The sequence below is a fragment of the Garra rufa genome, chromosome 24 (genome assembly GCF_049309525.1).
Source record: "Garra rufa chromosome 24, GarRuf1.0, whole genome shotgun sequence".
In the NCBI taxonomy this organism is placed as follows: Eukaryota; Metazoa; Chordata; class Actinopteri; order Cypriniformes; family Cyprinidae; genus Garra; species Garra rufa.
This window is the reverse complement of record NC_133384.1, coordinates 18584906-18604754: the sequence shown is the minus strand read 5'-3', so window position 1 is coordinate 18604754 and position 19849 is coordinate 18584906. Positions and strand designations below refer to the sequence as shown.

The window sequence follows — 19849 nt, the reverse complement described above, 5'->3', positions numbered from 1 at the left end:
GATTTATGTGAGAAAAAAGTACTTTACAGCAATGTAACATAAGGCAGCAACAACAAAATGTAAAAAAAAATGAAGGGGTATGAATACTTTCGCAAGGCACTCTAAATGCGCACGCTGTCTGAGAAGACAGTGGTCATATAGCGCAGGAGTATTGAACAAAGTTATTTTTGCCATTTTATAGGCCTTGAATGGTTAAATATGTATCGAAATGCTCATCTTTTCAAGTATCCTTGTAAACACGGTAATTTAGGTCTTAAGTGAAAGCAAACATGGATTGGATCCGGGCAGCTCTTAAAGTGACATCAGTCATTCATATGGCATGTCATTCATTCAAGTTCAAACATCTGATAAAAGAAAAAAACATTACAATAATCCACAAGCAATCCACACGACTCCAGTCCATCAGTTAACACCGTAATGGGAAGCGAAACGCTGGTTTGGTTTCTAAGGAGCATTTCTACTTTGACAAATATATATCATAATGGAGATAACAGCATTTCCAGTACTTTAAGCATGCAAATAATTAGTATGACACCAAACAATAGCACAAAATGAATGGGCAATAAATGAACAAGAGTAAATTGAAATGGTATTTCTCTTAGTGACCCTGAAAAGGCTTCCAAAGGAAGAATGGCCAAATTGAGAGGGTGGTCTAATGAGCTGCATCTGTGTGTTTTGTCGTGTGTATCAAGGCACCAGGAGAACAACCATGAAAAGCTTGGTAGCATCAGAAGCGTGGAAATAACAAGCGTGGCGCTCGCCAGCGTGGTATTTAAAGGCCAGGAATGAAGCTCGTGCGCACAATGCTCCAATCAGACCGCTGCTTTTTTAGGAAATGCCGTTCCACTCAAATGCCTTTTGAAACCTCTCATTTCAAAGACAAATATGCTTGCCCTCTCATCTGAACCCAGTGTAATAAGATGTAAACAACTGAAACAAGAGTAGAACAGCTCAGCAGATAAAACATGGCTATTCTGGGAGACACTGCCGGAGATGAGAGATGACACCTTATCTTGGCAAGCACAAAATACCTTAAGAGAATTATGAGGGAATTATGAATATTCCATAACAATAGTAAAGCATAAGCGTGTAATTTCATTTGACTTCTGGTGTTGCATTTTTGTGGCATTCTGTTATGATTCATATGCAGTTAGTCATAATTAGGAGGTAAATATTTTGCATTCTTTGTTTTAGATATGATATGGTTCAACATAAAGCGGTGCTCTAAAATTAGTGCTAAGTAGGCTACATTTACTAAACCAGTTTGTTCATAAACACTGTTTGATTCAGGAACTTTACAAGTGACTGTCTTTATGAGTGAATAATTGAAATATACTTTCAACCAATTACCAAAATAGCCAAAATACTGCTGGAATGACTTGGAACAATCGTGCTGTTGTTCATGTGACATAAGAGATTTTAAATGAAGTAATCCAAACCCAACCTGATCTCATGACGAAAACGTACCTGTGGGAACTTTTTCACAAGACACAAAATACGTACCGCCATGTACGTTTCGTGACATATTCGATATGAAAGCTACTGAGCAAGCTTTGTAACCCAAAGATTCTGCATCCTAAGTCCAATTCTGTGCCACCTGAGCTACCGAGCAAGCTTGTTATGTCTGGAAAGCAAATAATATGTAGATGTAATCATAACTGTGTTTGAAAATGATTACTCTGATTATGTTTTTACTGCCTTTAGCCAAAAAATCTGAGGAAAAGAGTCAAAACTCTACTGGAGAAGTGTGTTTTTCTTTGGGGATGGGAGAGGCAGACATCACATTGCCTGTTATGTCATTATATTGCATTATATTTTACACACTGTAAGCTCTTTATTTTCCAAATGTAATAGGATTAGTCCAGCGAATCGTTCGGTTTGTAATGCATAATGAACCGAAACCCTTGTACCGAACAGTTCAATACAAATATGTGTATCGTTACACCCCTAATACTTATTGGTACATATTTTGCATCTTGCAAAAAGGTTCCCACAGGTACATTTTCGTCATGAGATCAGGTAGTCCAAAGCACCTGCCTTCTGTGCAAGACACAACAGCAAGAAATAATCTATATTTATAGTTAACCAACAAACAAATACAACAACTGGCAAAAATAATGTACCAACCGAAGTGTGGAAAACACGTTCAGAGGGAACTCTCAAAAGTTTTAGTTTAACTTGACTACTAAAGTCGTAACATAAGTCGTGTGTAACGTAAATCAGTGATCTAAAATTTGTCCTAAGTAGACCATATTCACTAAACCAGTTTGTTTAAAAACACTGTTTGATTCAGGAACTATACAAGTGACTGCCTTTATGAATGAATAATTGAATCATTTGCTCAACCAATTACCAAAATAGCCAAAATACTGCTGTGATTAGTTGGAACAATACTGCCTTCCAAAGGCAAATCGCAGTAACTACACATTTGGCCAAAATTAATTTAAGGCTTAAAATGGACTTTGTGACAACTCTTTTGTCTTGTGGCAAAGTCTCCTGGTTCAGTTTTGTCCTGTTTCAGAGAAGCGAGAGTGTCAACATGTTTGACTAGCTGTTGTAAAAACTTTAAAGGCATTTTTCTCAGTTTCAGTGTTGGCGTAGTTACTGAACTTTGCCTTTGGAGGGCAAATTAGTGCTCTTGTTCATGTGACATGAAAGATTTTAAATAAAGTAATCCAAAGCCAGCCTGATCTAACGACAAATACGTACCACTATGTACGTTTTGTGATATATTCGATGTGAAATGTCCACTAAGTGGCGTTAAATTAGTGTTTGTATTTTTCCCCGGGAAGAGATGAACATACATATGGTACGTTTTATGTGATGTTGGTTTTGTATGTGTCACTGCAGTTCTGACTTGAAATGTCCGTTGAGTGGCGGTATAACTCGAATGCTTTGTGATTTTTTAAAACAACTTACCATCTGCACTACACCTAAACCTACCTGATAGTATGAACAAAAGTGAATGTGACGTAAAAACGCAGTCGCAAGCATGCCATTTTAGCTTGTTTTTCAATTTCTCATCTTTCATCTCTTTCGTCGTGAGTCATGTTTTCCACAGGATTCGTACCCAAGGATTCCACATCCTCAGTCCAGTTCAATGCCCCCTGAGGCTACGTCTACATTAATCCGGATACATTTGAAAACGGAGTTTTCGTTTTAAAACGCTCTCCGTCCACACTAGCGTTTCCAAGTATTTTCCAAAAGATTCTCATCTACACTGAAACGTAGGAAAATGTCAAATTCGCCTTACTGCGCATGCGTAAAGCCTTCAAAATTATACAGACGTAATAAGATTTCACGCAATTCTTCTGCCGGGATCATTTACGGAAATATCTCATCGTTCACTGACGCATCTATATCGCGCTCATTCATATTTTATCTGAGAAGCAGTTGTCATCATGTTTTGCAGGACAGCAACTGTGAGTAAATTTTCTGTCATCATTTTAGGACTGTAATTTGAAGAGTGTACAAGGTAAATCTCTTTAGCAGCAGTGTGACAGTGAATAGCACAGGCACAATTACTGCTGTACAATATGCGTCACATGACTAAATATGCGTCATCGTTTTCAAAAGCCTCCGTTTTCACAGTCCACACTACAACGCGAAAACGGCGTTTTCAAATTTATCCACTTTGGAGAGCGTTTTCAAAAAGCTCCGTTTTCCTTGACCAAAACGCCGTCTCAGTGTGGATGGAAGGCCAAAACGGAGAGAAAAAGATGCGTTTTCAAACGAAAACGTATTAGTGTGGACATGGCCTGAGCTACCAAGCAAGCTTGTTATGTCCGGAAAGTGAAACATATGGAGCTGTAATCATAACTTTGTACAAAAACAATTACAACTGCTCACTGTTTTATTGCCTCTAGTGTTCCTTTATGTTGGAAACTGCAGTGATATTTACTTATTGGTACAAAAAAGTTCCCACAGGTACATGTTCGTCATGAGATCAGGTAATCAAAAGCACCTGCCCTCTGTGCCAGACACTTGAAAAGATGGCAGGAATATTATGGCCAAAATAACATATCAACTGAAGTTTTTCAGGTATGGAAAATGCATGCAGTTCACAGGGAACTCTCAAAAGTTTTAGTTTGACTTGACTACGAAGTCTCTGAAGGAGAGAAAAAATGTTTAAGCAGTCAAAACTTGAAAAAGAAGATCTTTCATGTCAGCCCAGTTGGCCTTCCCATGTTTCTGAGACTAGAAGAACAGCAGAGGGGAAAATCTTGACCTGATATCAAAGGGAGGGATATCCATAACCTCACAAGATCCCAATGTCATTCAAAGCTTTTGAAGTCTGAAAGAAGAACATACAGTATATTCATTGTTGTCTGAAATTCACTGCAACATCGAAGGATGTCAGGGGCATGATAGGTACTGGCTTTTGTTGAGCTATAGCCCTGAATGTTTTTCCACATTAACCTAGATCTCATTTTGTGCCCTTTTTTTGTTTAGAAAGCCGACACTTGAGATATAAAAGGGTAGTTCACACACACACACACACACACACACACACACACACACACACACACACACACACACACACACACACACACACACACACAAAATTTAATAATTACTCACCCTCATGTTGTTCCAAAACCATAAGACCTTCGCTCATCTTCGGTACATAAATTTAGATATTTTTGATGAAATCCGAGAACTTTCAGACCCTGCAGCAATACAGCTGACATGTTCAAGGCCTAGAAAGGTAGAAAAGACATCAGTGGTTCAGTAATGACTTTTCTTAAAAATAATTTCTTCTCTTCTGATGTTGGAAACTTAGTCATTCAAGTCTATTATACCATTAGCCAGTTACTGTATTTTCAATTATAGAGAAAAAGCTGTAAACAATAGCTATGTATCATGGGATCACAAGAGCTGTACACCATTAACTTGGATCAATGTTAATTCTATAATGTAAAGTCTGTTCTGCGGTCTGAAATATGCAATTCATTCATTGAGGGGCTATTGAGCTCTGAGATGAGGTATTAGGATGCCTATCATCTAACATTTTTTGTTAGGTCTCCTTTCCCCCTGGTTCCTCTGGTTAATTATTTCCATGCAATATTTCAGGAACCAATTATTCTCTCAAACAGCTAAATGAATATGCTCACAACAGCAATTCAGGTAATTCCATTTTTTCGGAGACATCTGCACAGCTCATAGGTCACAAAGAGTCAGTCTGTTCTGGATTTATAATTCCATGACATTAGCGTTTCTACCCTCGAAATCTGATTTCATTCTCAGTTCCACTGATTTATATGAGAGGAGTCTCATTTGAATGTAATGAACTGTTGACCTCTAAAAATGGAGTAATCTATTATGAATACAAGAGAAATAATACTAAAATTTGATTGTTAGAATGAAATGATGACAGATTAGGTACATTGTCTAGTGGAATACAAGAAGGTTATAAATCAGGATCAAAAAGAATCTAGAATATTAAACATACCTTATATTTGTGAGCTAAAGGTGCTAATTAATTTATTTTATGTGAGAATTTGTAATTCGCTCTTAATGATATTGCTATCAATATAGCATGAGCTTGATGTTTCAAAGAGTTCATATTGTATTCCTTGATCTAACATGTATTAACTGAGATGTTTTGTTATGCTCTTTGATGTGAGTTTAATAGTCTTATCCAACATGTATTATTGATTTTCATAAACATAACTTCATATACAGTAATACAGTTTCAAGATGTGTGCGATTAATTAGTCTGACATGCACAGTAACTAAAATTACTTGTTTCGCAACACAGGATGGTCTAAAATGTACTGCATGGATGTTTACTCATAAAATTAAAGGAATAATTTACCTAAAAAAAAGAAGGAGAGAATTTACTCACCCTCATGTCATTAAAGATCCAATATGCACAGATCAAGTACTGTTTATAAGCAAAAACCAATATGTCAGTCATTTTGATGCGAGAGGATGAAAGCAAATGAACTTTTTCACTGGAGGAAGCGTTGTTATGGGTGATGGAGTCATATTTTGGCCAGAAGTGATGGTTAAAACACCTTAATGATGGATTTGTTTCTTACGAACATGTAGCTTTTCACTTCACATGATTAACTGATGGATTAGAGTCGTGTTGTTTTCTTGTAGATTATTGTGATGTTTTAATCAGCTGTTTGGACTCTTATTTTTTGGAAATAGGCTCATTCTCCAACTCCCCCCGAGTTAATAAGTTGAGTTTTACCGTTTTGAAATCCATTCAGCTGTTCTCCTGCTCTGGCGATATCACTTTTAGCATAGCTTAGCATAGATCATTGAATCCTATGAGACCAATAGCATCGCGTTCAAAAATGACCAACGAGTTTTGATATTTGTCCTATTTAAAACTTGACTCTTCTGTAGTTATATTGTGTACTAAGAATGGCAGAAAATGTAAAGCTGCGATTTTCTAGACCGATAAGATTAGGAACTACACTCCCATTCCGGTGTAATAGTCAAGGAAGTGCATACAGTTGGTCACGTTGGATATGTTGACGGAAGTTAGCATTTCCACATGTGTGCGTGATATTACTGCGCCTGCTTCAGCCATATTACGGCAGCAAACTTCCTTGACTATTACGCCTGAATGGGAGTGTAGTTCCTAATCTTATCGGCCTAGAAAATTGCAGCTTTATATTTTCCACCGCTCTTAGTACACAATATAACTACAAGAGAGTCAAGGTTTAAATAGGATAAATGTTGAAACTCTTGTTCATTTTTGAACGCAATGCTATATTGGTCTCATAGGATTCAATGATCTATGCTAAGCTATGCTAAAAGTGATATTGCCAGAACAGGAGAACGAATGAATGGATTTCAAAACGGTAAAACTCAACTTATTAACTCAGGAGGGAGTTGGAGAATTGAGCCTATTTCCAAAAAAAGTGAAGTGTTCCTTTAAATGGGCATATGAGAGTCCAAACAGCTGATTAAATCCATCATATATTATTATATTATTAGTACAGCCCAAAACATGTCAATAATGAACCATTTTCAGCAGCAATAATCAGCTAAATTTGTGAGTTCTGTTTGGTTCAGTGGCATTGGTTACGTTCATTGCCGCCAATATGGCCAATTGATGATGTGGAATGCGCCACTTCTGGCATTTTGTCGGTTACTCAAGCTTTTTATTTAAAAAATCAAGTTCTTTAATTGAATCAAGGAATCGTGACAGGCCTACACCCATTTACTGCAGAGGATCCATTGGTTAGCAAATTATACAATAGAACAAAACAAACTACAACTTGGAGGGCTTGAGGGGTAAGTACATTTTCAGCAAATTTTAATTTTTGGGTGAACTATTCTTTTAAGATTCATGTCGTCATTCCTTATCATGTAATGAAAGCAAGTGCTGACCAAGATGTTTAGTAACTGCTTGAATTTCAGTCTGTTCCTTACACAAAACCATGCCATATGGACTACTTTGATGCTTTTTAGGTCCCCACTTTCACTGTATGGAAGAGAGCAGCTAGGACATTCTGCTAAACATCGCTGAAGAAAAAGTTCTGGTTTTGGAATGACACGAGGTTGAGTAAATTATGACAGTATTCTCATTTTTAGGTGAATTGTTCAAGTTTGTTTTTATTTTTACCTACTGTGCTTGTTGGTGCGGTGAAAAGCAAATGTTTATCTCCATCCTAAAGTGATTACGCCAAACACCTGCTCAGCCATAGAGGGGAAACAAAATCACAGGATGAGATGTGTTGCATTTTCAGCAGCACTTCTTTTGATAGACGAGAACCTGGAGAAAAGTGAAAGTATCTGCTGTCCTTCTCTGCCTTTGCACAGATGGTGTTTCTTTCACACTCTGCTGAGAGTTTGCTTTTCAAACATGTGGGTAAATATCACACAAAAATCCATACGCAGGTGAGGATGGCTGGGCACTTTTGTTCCAGACAGGAAGAAAAAGCCAGTGAAGGAGCAATATTCTCAGGAGACTGGGAATCCAATTTATATGTTGTTAAAAAAAAAAGTGTTTCATAACTTGTGTGATTGCATCTAAATTAACTTTTATTCATGTTAAAATATTATTCAGTATTAACTTGTCAGTCTTTAAGTCTACAAAGAAAAATACTTTCTGTGAATATCAGAGCATTGTTTAGATTAAAAGAGTCTCTAATGTACTTTCTTGAATAAAATAAACAATACAAATTTCTTATTGAGTGGCATTTACAAAAAGAAAAAAAATATATAAATATTTTTTAAATGTAACAGGATTTATAAAGTGTAACATTTATTATAGACAACTGTTAACAAAAGGTGAGAAATCAGGCGAGTGTTGACTTGGAAAAAGTCATTTTTAAGGCTCAGATAAGACAGAATTATCTTTGTAATATAATATTGACATGTAATTATTTTTTTGTATTGCACTTTTCACAATAAATATTGATTCAGAGCCACAGAGGAGAAAGGAGAGAACTACTTAGAATTTAAAATATTTTTCTCATAAAAATATGCAGGTTTGTTTTTGTCAATAGAATACAATAAAATATCAAATAAATAATAGATTTCCAACCCTCCTAAAAACAGAATGAAACAAGATTGGTATGTGTTAAAAATATTGGTAACACTACAGTGTTTTAATTTGTTAACATGTATGAAAATACTTCTAAACCATTTATTTTTTTAATATGTTAATATAAATTTTACAACAGCGTTTTAGTGCCACGTTAAAAAATAAAAACATCTAAAATTACAAGATTAAAGTCGTAATATCTTGAGAATAAAGTTGAAATATTTAAATTGTGCAACTGTGTTTTAGTGCGACATTAAAAAAATAAAAAATGAGATTGAGATATGAGATTAAAGTTAAAATTACGAGAATAAAGTAGAAATATTTCTAGAATAAAGTCGAAATGTTTTGAGAATAAAGTCAAAATTACGAGAATTAAATCGTAGCAATTAAAGTTATAATATTTTGAAAGTATAGCCTGTGCATGCAAATGGCCCAGATTGAGAGCACCGGGAGAAGTTGCCAGGCCACTGGAATTTATTTGAATATATGTGGGATTATTAGCAGAAGTCATACCATGTGTTATACACGCAGGGACAGTATGCTTGGAAATAATATTTCACATTTTCGATTAAATGCATTAGGCCTATTTGTAGTGCGCCAGCCACCCAATAATAGCAATAAGCTTTGTGCTTTTGGTACTTTTAATAAAAAACAAAGATAAGCTTTCAAAATCTGTTAGTTTTATAGCGAAATACAATCAATTGTCTTGCAATAATGCAATTTTCACGATTTTCAATGTGGCGGGACAGATCGCTGGATTCATGTGAATCAATCGTCTTTTCAATTACAATAAGACATTTGTTTCATTAAATTAGACTGTTTTCTTAGTTCATCACCTACTTCGCAAAAACGTCTGTGGCGTCCAATCTTTCATTCCTCATAAGTATTTAATTAAAAACAACAATAAAACATTCTAAAGGTTGAAGTGGACTTCCAACTCGTTAACATAAGTTATATTGTTGTCTTTTCTGAGGTATATAGGTGACTATTCACAAGCAGTTTTATTCACGGTATAATACAGTAAATGATTGCAAATAATATTAAATGTCTTCCATTCATTATTTGTAGCGCACCAGCTCAGTAATCACAATAATTTTGTGCTTTGTTGCTTTTAATATAACACAGCTCAGCTATCAAATTCTGTCAGTTTTGTCAGAAAATACAAATTATAAATGTTTTTCCTCTTTATTTTAAGTTTATAGTGCGATATAAACGTGAAGGAACATCAGAAGGAATGAAAAACAAAACAGTATAGCCTAATTAAATTAAACAAATGTCTGATTGTAATCGGAAAGATGACTGATTCACATGCCGCTTTAACTGAGGCGAATACTGCGATTTGTCACATTAAGTGCGTGAAAAACACATTATTGTAATAGACATATTGTTTGTATTTGCGATCTGGGGCATGTGAAAAGGCTAGAATATACTCTCAAAATATTATAACTTTAAGCAATTGCTACAAATTAGTTCTCATAATGTAGATTTTATTCTTAAAATATTTTGACTTTATTCTCGAAACATTTCGACTTTATTCTCGAAACACGTCGACTTTATTCTTGTAATTTTGACTTTATTCTCGAAACATTTCAACTTTATTCTCATATTTTTTACTTTATTTTAAAAATATTTTGACTTTATTTTTTTTTTAATATTTCTACTTTTATTCTCTAAATTTTTCAACTTTATTCACATAATTTTGACTTCGTTCTTGAAATGTTATGAGTTTAATCTCGTAATCTAAAATTTTATTTTATGTGGCACTAAAATGCCATTGTACAATTTTGACATTTACTATTACGTTATTAAAATGAAAATTGTAGGCAGTCTATTAATATTATTTAATTGACTTGGGATAACATAAACTAAGGCTCAATCCCAATTCTACCCCTTAGCCCTACACTTAGCCCTACCCCTCCGTTTGGCGCGTTCACGTGAAGGGGTAGGGGTGTCTCATTTCTCTTTTGGTTGGAGGGGTAGGGGTAAGGGGAAGGGCCAGATAGCCCTCCAAACGAAGATTTTTCAGGACCTCACTTCAAACGAAGGGCTAAGAGAAATTTCCAACATGGCTGCTCACTCGAGCAAGCAGACTCGTAAATATAAGTAATTTTTGCCTTTAATAAGGATTTTCATGACAATGTTTCATTATATTTATATTACCTTCAATCTTGTGTTTGTGTTTATGGTGTTGTTTAAAATATATTTTATGTCATATACACTTGACTGCATGTTAGAAACATGAAAGACCAGTGGCACGGCAATTTCCACTTTTTAAATCCCCTCTGATGCGCATTATTCAGTAGTGTCCTGCATTCGCCAAAATCATGGCAGTCCACCGCATCCAGTCATGTGAATAAATGTAAATATTCGCTCAAAACACCCAATAAAGGCAGTGATGATGCAGTCAGGACCGTGGAGCCGGCTTGCTTTGAAATGTATTTAATGATTGCGCCTAATGCGCCTGCTCACCGCACCAGTAATTTAAATCAGTACATAATAATAAAAAGGATACCTTACAAATAAAAAGAAGCTGATTTTTACGATCAGAAATTTCTTAAACCAGTGAACCCCTGTAAACATTTTAGTCCAAGGATCCAGAAAACGAATGCGATCAAATAGAAAGTTCAAAACGAAATTCACAAATGAAACATATATACTTCTCCAGGCACCACTACACTGATTAGCAATTTGCCGCGCATGTGATAATGCGTTGTTTGTTTTGCTTACGGCCACATGTGAATGAACGGTGCGTACACCGTACATTTGTACTTTTTGCAACATGACAACATTTTGACATCTTGGAATGAGTGATAAACATCTGCGCATGTCCTCTGACGTAACATTAGGAACTAGCGACAACGTATGATGACGTATCACAGTGTTGTAGTGGTGTCCCATTTCTTAGGGGAAATATTTTAGCCCTTCCCCTTTACACTTTGTTTCAAGGGACAAGGGGAAGGGGCGAGGGGTAGGCGGAGGGGTAGAAAATAGAATTGGGATTGGGCCTAAATAGTTGTTGCAATAAATAGTAATTTGAGCAAAGATTAATAAAAACTATCCACCTTTTTCTTAACGCAAGTGTGGGCCCAGCCATTTGTACATATTATGGGTCTGGCTTCCGGTCTCAACTGCATCCAGCCATTTTTAGCTGTACAAAGCAGCTTGTTTTTATGCTTGATATTGCAAACTGGCGTGTCTTACCATAATATTTGAATGTATTATCTTAATTATGAGCACACTGGTTTATAATGCGAACAGTTTTACCTTTTACTGCACGTTGTTATTCTTCTCATTATTTCCCTATAGCAGAATTCTCCTATATCCTCCCGTGTTTGTCTAGGTTTATAAATGATTTATCTTAATAATCTGATGAAATGGCGCACATTGCATATTCTGATGAACATTAAAATAAAAACAAACTCACGACAATATGCAGAAATGGAGTTTGAGATGCTACACACATGTAAATAATATGGAATTCAATAATCATGGATTTCTAAACAGACTGAAACAAGATATATGTGTTGAAAATATTGGTAACACTTTACAGCAAGTTTCCATTTGTTAACAGTTAACATGAACACAGAAAATACTTCTAAAGCATTTTTATGACTGTATGACTAAATAGCTGTTGCAATAAATAGTTATTTGAGCTTCTGGTCTCATCCTACTATTTTTAGCTGTACAAAAAAGCTTGTTATGCTTCTTGATATTGCAAATTGCTGTCTTACCATATTATTTGAATGTATTATCTTAATTATGAATACATTGGTTTGTAGTGCAAACAGTTTTACTGTTTACAGCACGTTGTTATTCTTCTCTTATCTCCCTATAGCGGCTAATGAACCGGAAGTCTCACCCATGGGCTTACGTGCTTGTTGTTACTAATAGGACTTTTAAAGTTTTTTTTTTTTTTAAATTTTTAAAGTTTTTTCATTATAATAAGTAGCCTATCTCAAGGTAAAGTCTTAACTTGACAGCTCTAAAAACATTTCTTTTTCTTTCTCTTGTTAATTTTTTTCCCCCACAGAACCCTCTAGCGGACCTGTTTGTACAACAAGTATATATTTCCGTGCATATTTCTGCAGTTATAATTACTTAAAAATCTCGTACGACCGCCCTTGTAATGGGAGTGAACTCCGCAGCCAAGATCTTGCCCATTATCATCAGTCCTCCAGAAACCGCTTTAGTTACAAACATAAAAGCGACTCTCATTCAAATGTTATCTATTCTCTGCTGCCCATGAGAAGGCGCTCAAAGCAATGGCCCCTGTCCCGCGAGGGCTGCTCCACTGTTTCGCGGAACGTACCAAGTCGGAGGAGAGAGGGGTTCTGTGTTTATATGGACGAGCGCTCGCTGCGTGGAGTAACTTCAGCACCTGGACAGCGACCTCCGCGAGACAGGCGTCATATACTGAAGCGCGCGGCGCCACGCGCTTCGACATGGCTTGAAATACCGCATTAAAGTGCTCCACTCTAGACTTTTGCTCTTGGGAAGCCGGACTGTTGCGCTGAATTTGATCGACACTGAGTGCCAGAGCCGAGAAGCGTCGGTTAGTGCGGGTCTCGCTCATCTAGAGGCTTCGCTCAGTGGAGCTGCTCTTCCGGACAGCGCGCAGCGCGAAGGAAAAGTAACTGCGTCTCCGCTCATCTCACTGTAGTCGAAGATGGAGCCACCCGCCGGGACCGGACTGAAGCTCTTGCTGTGGATTTTAAGCCACATCAGCATCTCTCAGGCAGCTTCTCCATCATCCCGTAAGTTGCAGTTGATTCCATAGCTCTTTTGCAGTGGTGGGCACCGGGAGGCATCTGGCACGCTTGGGTGCTTTAGTCTGGTGGCATTTGCTCTACAGATGTAACCGGTGTAGTTATGAGTTCTTCTAGAGAACTTGAATTATTTGCTGTTGCATGTTGGTCTTGTGATTGCATTACATTCCAGTTTATAGCGGTTCGCAAGAACCAGTTATAAATCCAGGCTTTGATGGAAAGATGATTCATATATTTAGGTGGTGTTAACACATTAACCTAAAGCATCTCGGTAGCACTAGCCTGCATGGTGAAAAACGACAGTGTTCCGTTTTGTCAAACCATACCGGTGAAATTGCTGGGAAATCGGGAAGTGTTGCAACACGTTTTGTTTAAACGCCTGGAGCTAAAACTTTATTCTCATATTAAAGTTGTTTAGAAATATATTGCTCAATTATGTATTTTGTACAAGTGCACGAGCTGCGGTTACAACCTACCCCACTATCACTACTGTAACACTAATAGAAAACTAATAGAAAATTACGTTTATGAATGGATCAAACGTAGCGTCACTTTTTTAAATATATATATATATTAAAAATAATAAAAATATTTTTACTGCCATTCTCTGTCATTGTATTTTAAATTTATTAGTATTTATTTTTTTATTTTTTAAATTATTAATTATTTAATCATTATTCAAATAAACATTAAAAAGATACACAAAACATAGGAGAACAACTTTAAAAAGAGAAAAGATAGTGTGTTATTCACAATTATTTTTGTGCTAACCAAACAAATGTCAAATGTACCATTCTGTTTATTTTGAGTCAATACATTGGAAAGTGTTATAACCGTCCCTGTCTGGTCAGTCATAATATTGCAAGTTTTTATTCATGAGCCAATACATTGGAAAGTGTTACAACCTTCCCTGTCTGGTAGTTTTTCACATGTATATGTAGCGTGTGGATGTTATATATCAAATTAAACTAGACAACCTTTTGATTCAGATGATATCAGTTCTATGATCGCAAATCATAAACCATATGTGTAATTTTACTTTCTTAGCTCAGTGTTTCTCATTAAATCTGACGGTGTTACAGTAGAACAAATCCTGCTCTCCCCATTACAAATAAGTTAAGGAATTCTGATGTTCAGATTCTTCACATGCCACATTTGAACACACTGGCAAATTATTTTAAAGGGTAGTTTTATGAATCATGTGTAAAGATCTGAAAATGAGCTGCTGGTTTCCCCGCTGAGCTGCCCTTAACACTGACGCTTTACCTTCACTGTCAACTCAGCGTCTGTTCAACTCTTAAACAGTTGGCTGTTTGATGAACAAATTTTGCGTGGTATTTCCACAGTGTTGTTAGCTGTGGTAAAGTTGTTTTTGTAGTAGTGAATAACTATATTTAACTTTTTTTTGCCAAAATAAGACAATGAGGGTGTTTTCAAGATAATGGCGTATTAGAAACGCTTCGGAAAAAAATAGTTTTTGCAATCTCACAGTGTTGTGGAATTAGGCATGGGTTTTAATATAGCCTGAAGCACCCACCACTTTAATATTACTACATAATTTAATTACTTGGCTAATTGCCTTGCAGAGAGTTAGCACTGCAAAATCAATAGAGTCAAGGAGAAATTGGTTCTTAGAAATAATTGGATGGTAGGTCTTATAATATAAAATCCATGTTTGTTCTGCGTCGCCACTAAAGCAGCTAAAGCAGCTCATAGTCAACCATTTTTCGACCGTGAGAATTATGAATGACTGATTTTGCCAATATTGATTTATTGCACACACTCGGTGCAAACATGCAAGTAAGCGAAAAGGTTTATCGCCGGACACACTACAGGTAGCCAGGAATAATAAGATTAACAGCCTGGAATAGTCAGTCATTTAATGGCCCAAATTTAGAATCAGCCAAGACTTGAACAAAAGCGTGCCAAAACAATGATTAATCAACAAGATCATTCAGTTACAGATATTTTTAATTAATCTTTCAGCCTCTGCGGCTACATATGGGAGAGCAACTGAGTAGCTGAGATAGTTGATTCTCCCTCTGACAGATGGATGGAGGTTTGAGATAAAGTTTGCAAATGTTAATTGAGCTGCAGAGGTTTTGAAATCTCTTTCTTTCTTTGTTAGCCAAGGCTACCCGAGCATTTGATATAAACATCCATCTCCCTACGAGCTCTCGCGGGTCTGATTAAAAAGAAAAGGTAACTGGATTGATTTGGTTTATGTGGGGGCTGCTGCTGAGAAATGAAACTCAGATGGAGCTTCTTTTTTCTTGTTCACTTTAGTTTCACTATGGCACAAAAGCAGAATCATTTGTAATTACTCCGGACAATGGATGGCATTAGTGTAATTTCCTTAATCACGTCATGCACACAATCGGCACGGCTTGCTGGTCAGGTTTTGTGCTCTCTGTAGCAGCCAAAGATAGTCAAAGTGGCAGCTCAATGACCTGAGCAGAGGCAAAGTTATTTTAGTGGAATGTGAACATGTCAGTGAGGATGTTGCTCAGAGGAGAGTTCTCTTAGAGACCAAGATTTCGTAAGAAATTCATCTCAAGGTGGCAATTAAAATTGTGTTATGTTGTTTTCAGAAGTGTTTTGCAGTTATGAGAAAAATAGTCAATAGTCAAATTCTGGGAACAAAGTTGCAATTGTGAGAAATAAAGTTGTAAGCAATTGAGAGATTTAACGTAAACAGTGAGTTGCAGTTTTGAGAAATAAAGTTGCATTCACAAGCTATAACATCACAATTTTAAGAAAATACTTGCACAGGTGATCATGAAATACAAAGTCACAGTTGTGAAAAATAAAGTAATTCTGAGATAGAAAGCCACAATAATGAGAAATAAAATTGCAGTTGTGAGAAATAAAGTCGCAATGGCAAGATATATCATCACAATTATAAAACAAAAATTCTAAAATAAAGTCACCATTGTGAGAAATAGTCGCAATCACAAGATGTCACAATTATATGAATCATCAGGATTGATACCTAAAGTTGCAATTGTGAGAAATAAAGGCAGTCATGGCCTAATGGTTAGAGAGTCGGACCACCTTCAATACCACTACTGAGGTGAGACCGTTGAGCAAGGCACCGAACCCCCAACTGCTCCCAGGGCGCAGCATTGGCTGCCCACTGCTCCGGGAGTGTGTTCACTACTGTGTGTGCATTAGATGGGTGAAATACAGAGCACAAATTTTAAGTTTGGCTCACCATACTTGGCCACAAGTCACCTTTCAAATAGTTGCAATCACAAGATATCACAATGCTAAAAATAAAAAATTTGCAGTTGTGAGAAATAAAGTCACCATTGTGAGAAATACAGTCGTGGCCAAAAGTTTTGAGAATTACATAAATATTGGAAATTGGAAAAGTTGCTGCTTAAGTTTTTATAATAGCAATTTGCATATACTCCAGAATGTTATGAAGAGTGATCAGATGAATTGCATAGTCCTTCTTTGCCATGAAAATGAACTTAATCCCGAAAAAACTTTCCACTGCATTGTTAAGAAGGCTTCAGGGCTTCCAAGAAAGTCCAGCAAGCGCCAGGATCGTCTCCTAAAGAGGATTCAACTGCGGGATCGGAGCGCCACCAGTGCAGAGCTTGCTGAGGAATGACAGCAGGCAGGTGTGAGCGCATCTGCACGCACAGTGAGGCCAAGACTTTTGGAAGATGGCCTGGTGTCAAGAAGGGCAGCAAAGAAGCCACTTCTCTCCAAAAAAACATCAGGGACAGATTGATCTTCTGCAAAAAGTATGGCGAATGGACTGCTGAGGACTGGGGCAAAGTCATATTCTCCGATGGAGCCTCTTTCCGATTATTTGGGGCATCTGGAAAAAGGCTTGTCCGGAGAAGAAAAGGTGAGCGCTACCATCAGTCCTGTGTCATGCCAACAGTAAAGCATCCTGAGACCATTCATGTGTGGGGTTGCTTCTCATCCAAGGGAGTGGGCTCACTCCAACAATCCAACAACAGTTTGGTGAAGAACAATGCATTTTCCAGCATGATGGAGCACCGTGCCATAAGGCAAAAGTGATAACTAAGTGGCTCGGGGACCAATACATTGACCTTTTGGGTCCATGGCCTGGAAACTCCCCAGATCTTAAAACTTGTGGTCAATCCTCAAGAGGCGGGTGGACAAACAAAAACCTACTAATTCTGACAAACTCCAAGAAGTGATTATGAAAGAATGGGTTGCTATCAGTCAGGATTTGGCCCAGAAGTTGATTGAGAGCATGCCCAGTCGAATTGCAGAGGTCCTGAAAAAGAAGGGCCAACACTGCAAATACTGACTCTTTGCATAGATGTCATGTAATTGTCGATAAAAGCCTTTGAAACGTATGAAGTGCTTGTAATTATATTTCAGTACATCACAGAAACAACTGAAACAAAGATCTAAAAGCAGTTTAGCAGCAAACTTTGTGAAAACTAATATTTGCGTCATTCTCAAAACTTTTGGCCACGACTGTAGACAAAAACAAAACAAAATAGAAAAAAAAAATATTGCAATTATAAGAATCATCACAATTAATACCTAAACTTGCAGTTGTGAGAAATAGTTGCAATCACAAAATATCACAATTATAAGAATCATCACGACTGACACCTAAAGTTGCAGTTGTGATAAATAAAGGAACCATTGTGAGAAATAGTTGCAATCACAAAATATCACAATTATAAGAATCATCACAATTGATACCTAAAGCCGGGCTCACACTGTGCGATTATGGCCATGATTTGGCCGTCTGAGACCAATTTTGAAAATCCTAAAAGATTTCTATAATCCTAGGCTAAAATCTGTAGTCTTTGATGTTCACTGACAGCCGATAAATGGCCGTTGTGGTCAGATTCGACCTCAGACGTAATTCTGGCAGTGTCAGAAGGTTTGGCATGATCAGAATTAATGCTAGAGGTTTCTGTTACCCAAATAATTTCCAGCACTTCCATCCTCCGCTCACAAAATTCATGTGATATGTTGCCTTTGCTATGATAAACACTTGTTGCGCCGCTGTTTTCATGTGGGTGTGTACTGCTTACACTATTCTTCTGAAATACACTGATATTGCTGCTGTTTGTATAGTTTTCATGATAACCAACATTTCAGCCTTTATACATTTATAGGTTGATAATGTAAAACTACAGACAAGTTTTCTTGCACGCACCCGTTTTTAACACATCTTGACTGTCGTACAGTCTGACATTAAAAACAATTGAGAACCCACAGTGTGACATGATCATCATGTTCATACAAATGTGAGAAATACAGTCACCATTGTGAGAAATAGTTGCAAACACAAGATATCACAATTATAAAAATCATCACAATCAATACCTCAAGTTGCAATTGTGAGAAATAGTCACCATTGTGAGAAATCATTGCAATCACAAGATACCACTATTATAAGAATCATCACAATTGATACCTAAAGTTGCAATTGTGAGAAATAAAGTTGTAGATATGAGAAATAAAGTCACTATTGCGAGAAACTGTGGAAATCACAAGATATTACAATTATAAGAATTGCAAAAATTGATAACTAAAGTTCCAGTTGTGAGAAATAAAGTTGTAAATATGATAAATAAAGTCACAATTGTGTGAAACAAAGTTGCAATTGTGAGAGATAAAGTCCCCATTGTAAGAAATAGTGGCAATCACAACATATTACAATTATAAGAATTGCCACGGTTGATACCTAAAGTTGCAATTGTAAGAGAATATGAGAAATACATTTGCAACTGTGAGAAACGGTGGAAATCACATTATATCAATTATATATTATTAAGAATTGCCATTGATACCTAAAGTTGCAAATGTGAGAATTAAAGTCTCAGTTATGAGCAATGGTCAATATTATAAGAAAAACTATCACAATTCTGACACACAAAGTCACAATTGTGTGAGAAAGTCGCACTGATTTAAAGTTGCAATCACGATACATAACATCAGAGTCAGAAGTGTGAGCTGTGAAGTTGAAATTATGAGAAAAAGTGTTGCAATTGTGAGGTAAGAAGTCAGTTTCAGTGAAATGTGAAAATGTCACTGTTAATATTACACAGCGGAGACTCCTCTTAGAAACCAAGATTTCATAAGAAATTCATCTTGAGATGGCAACAAAATTTGTTTTATTATGGCTATTTTAGAAGTTGTATTCAGTTATGAAAAAATAGTCACAAGTCAAGCTGCAATTGTGAGAAATAAAGATACAGTTATGAGAAATAAAGTTGTAAGCAACTGTGAAATTTAAAGTTATAAACAATGAGGGAATAAGAAATAATAAATCAAAAAGTGAAAGTCACAACCGTAAGAAATTAATTTGAAATTCTAATATTTAAAACCACAGTTGTTTGAAATAAATTTGCAGTTGACAAATAGTTGTAATAGTTGTAATATGTCTGCCTTGAGATGTTGCCACCAGCAGAGCCCAGATTTATCAGGATGGCCTTGGTGGTAAACCTCTCTCACTATCCTCCTGGCCAGCACAGGTGTCACTTTTGGTTTCCGACCACGTCCTGAGGTTTTTCACAGCGTGGAACGTCTTGTATTTTTTAATAATACTTTGCACTGTAGC

The 19849-nt window shown here is 36.5% G+C and overlaps 1 protein-coding gene across 1 annotated transcript in view; it reads left to right on the top strand.

Annotated features, from left to right (window-relative positions):
- Window positions 1-12903: 12903 nt before the first annotated feature.
- The window catches only part of cntnap2a (contactin associated protein 2a), a 598272-nt gene continuing 591326 nt past the window's right edge, over window positions 12904-19849 (top strand). Inside the window, exon 1 of the mRNA XM_073831069.1 lies at window positions 12904-13266. Within this exon, the coding sequence (XP_073687170.1) occupies window positions 13179-13266 (88 nt within the window). The 5' untranslated portion in view covers window positions 12904-13178. The remainder of the gene's footprint in view (window positions 13267-19849) is intronic.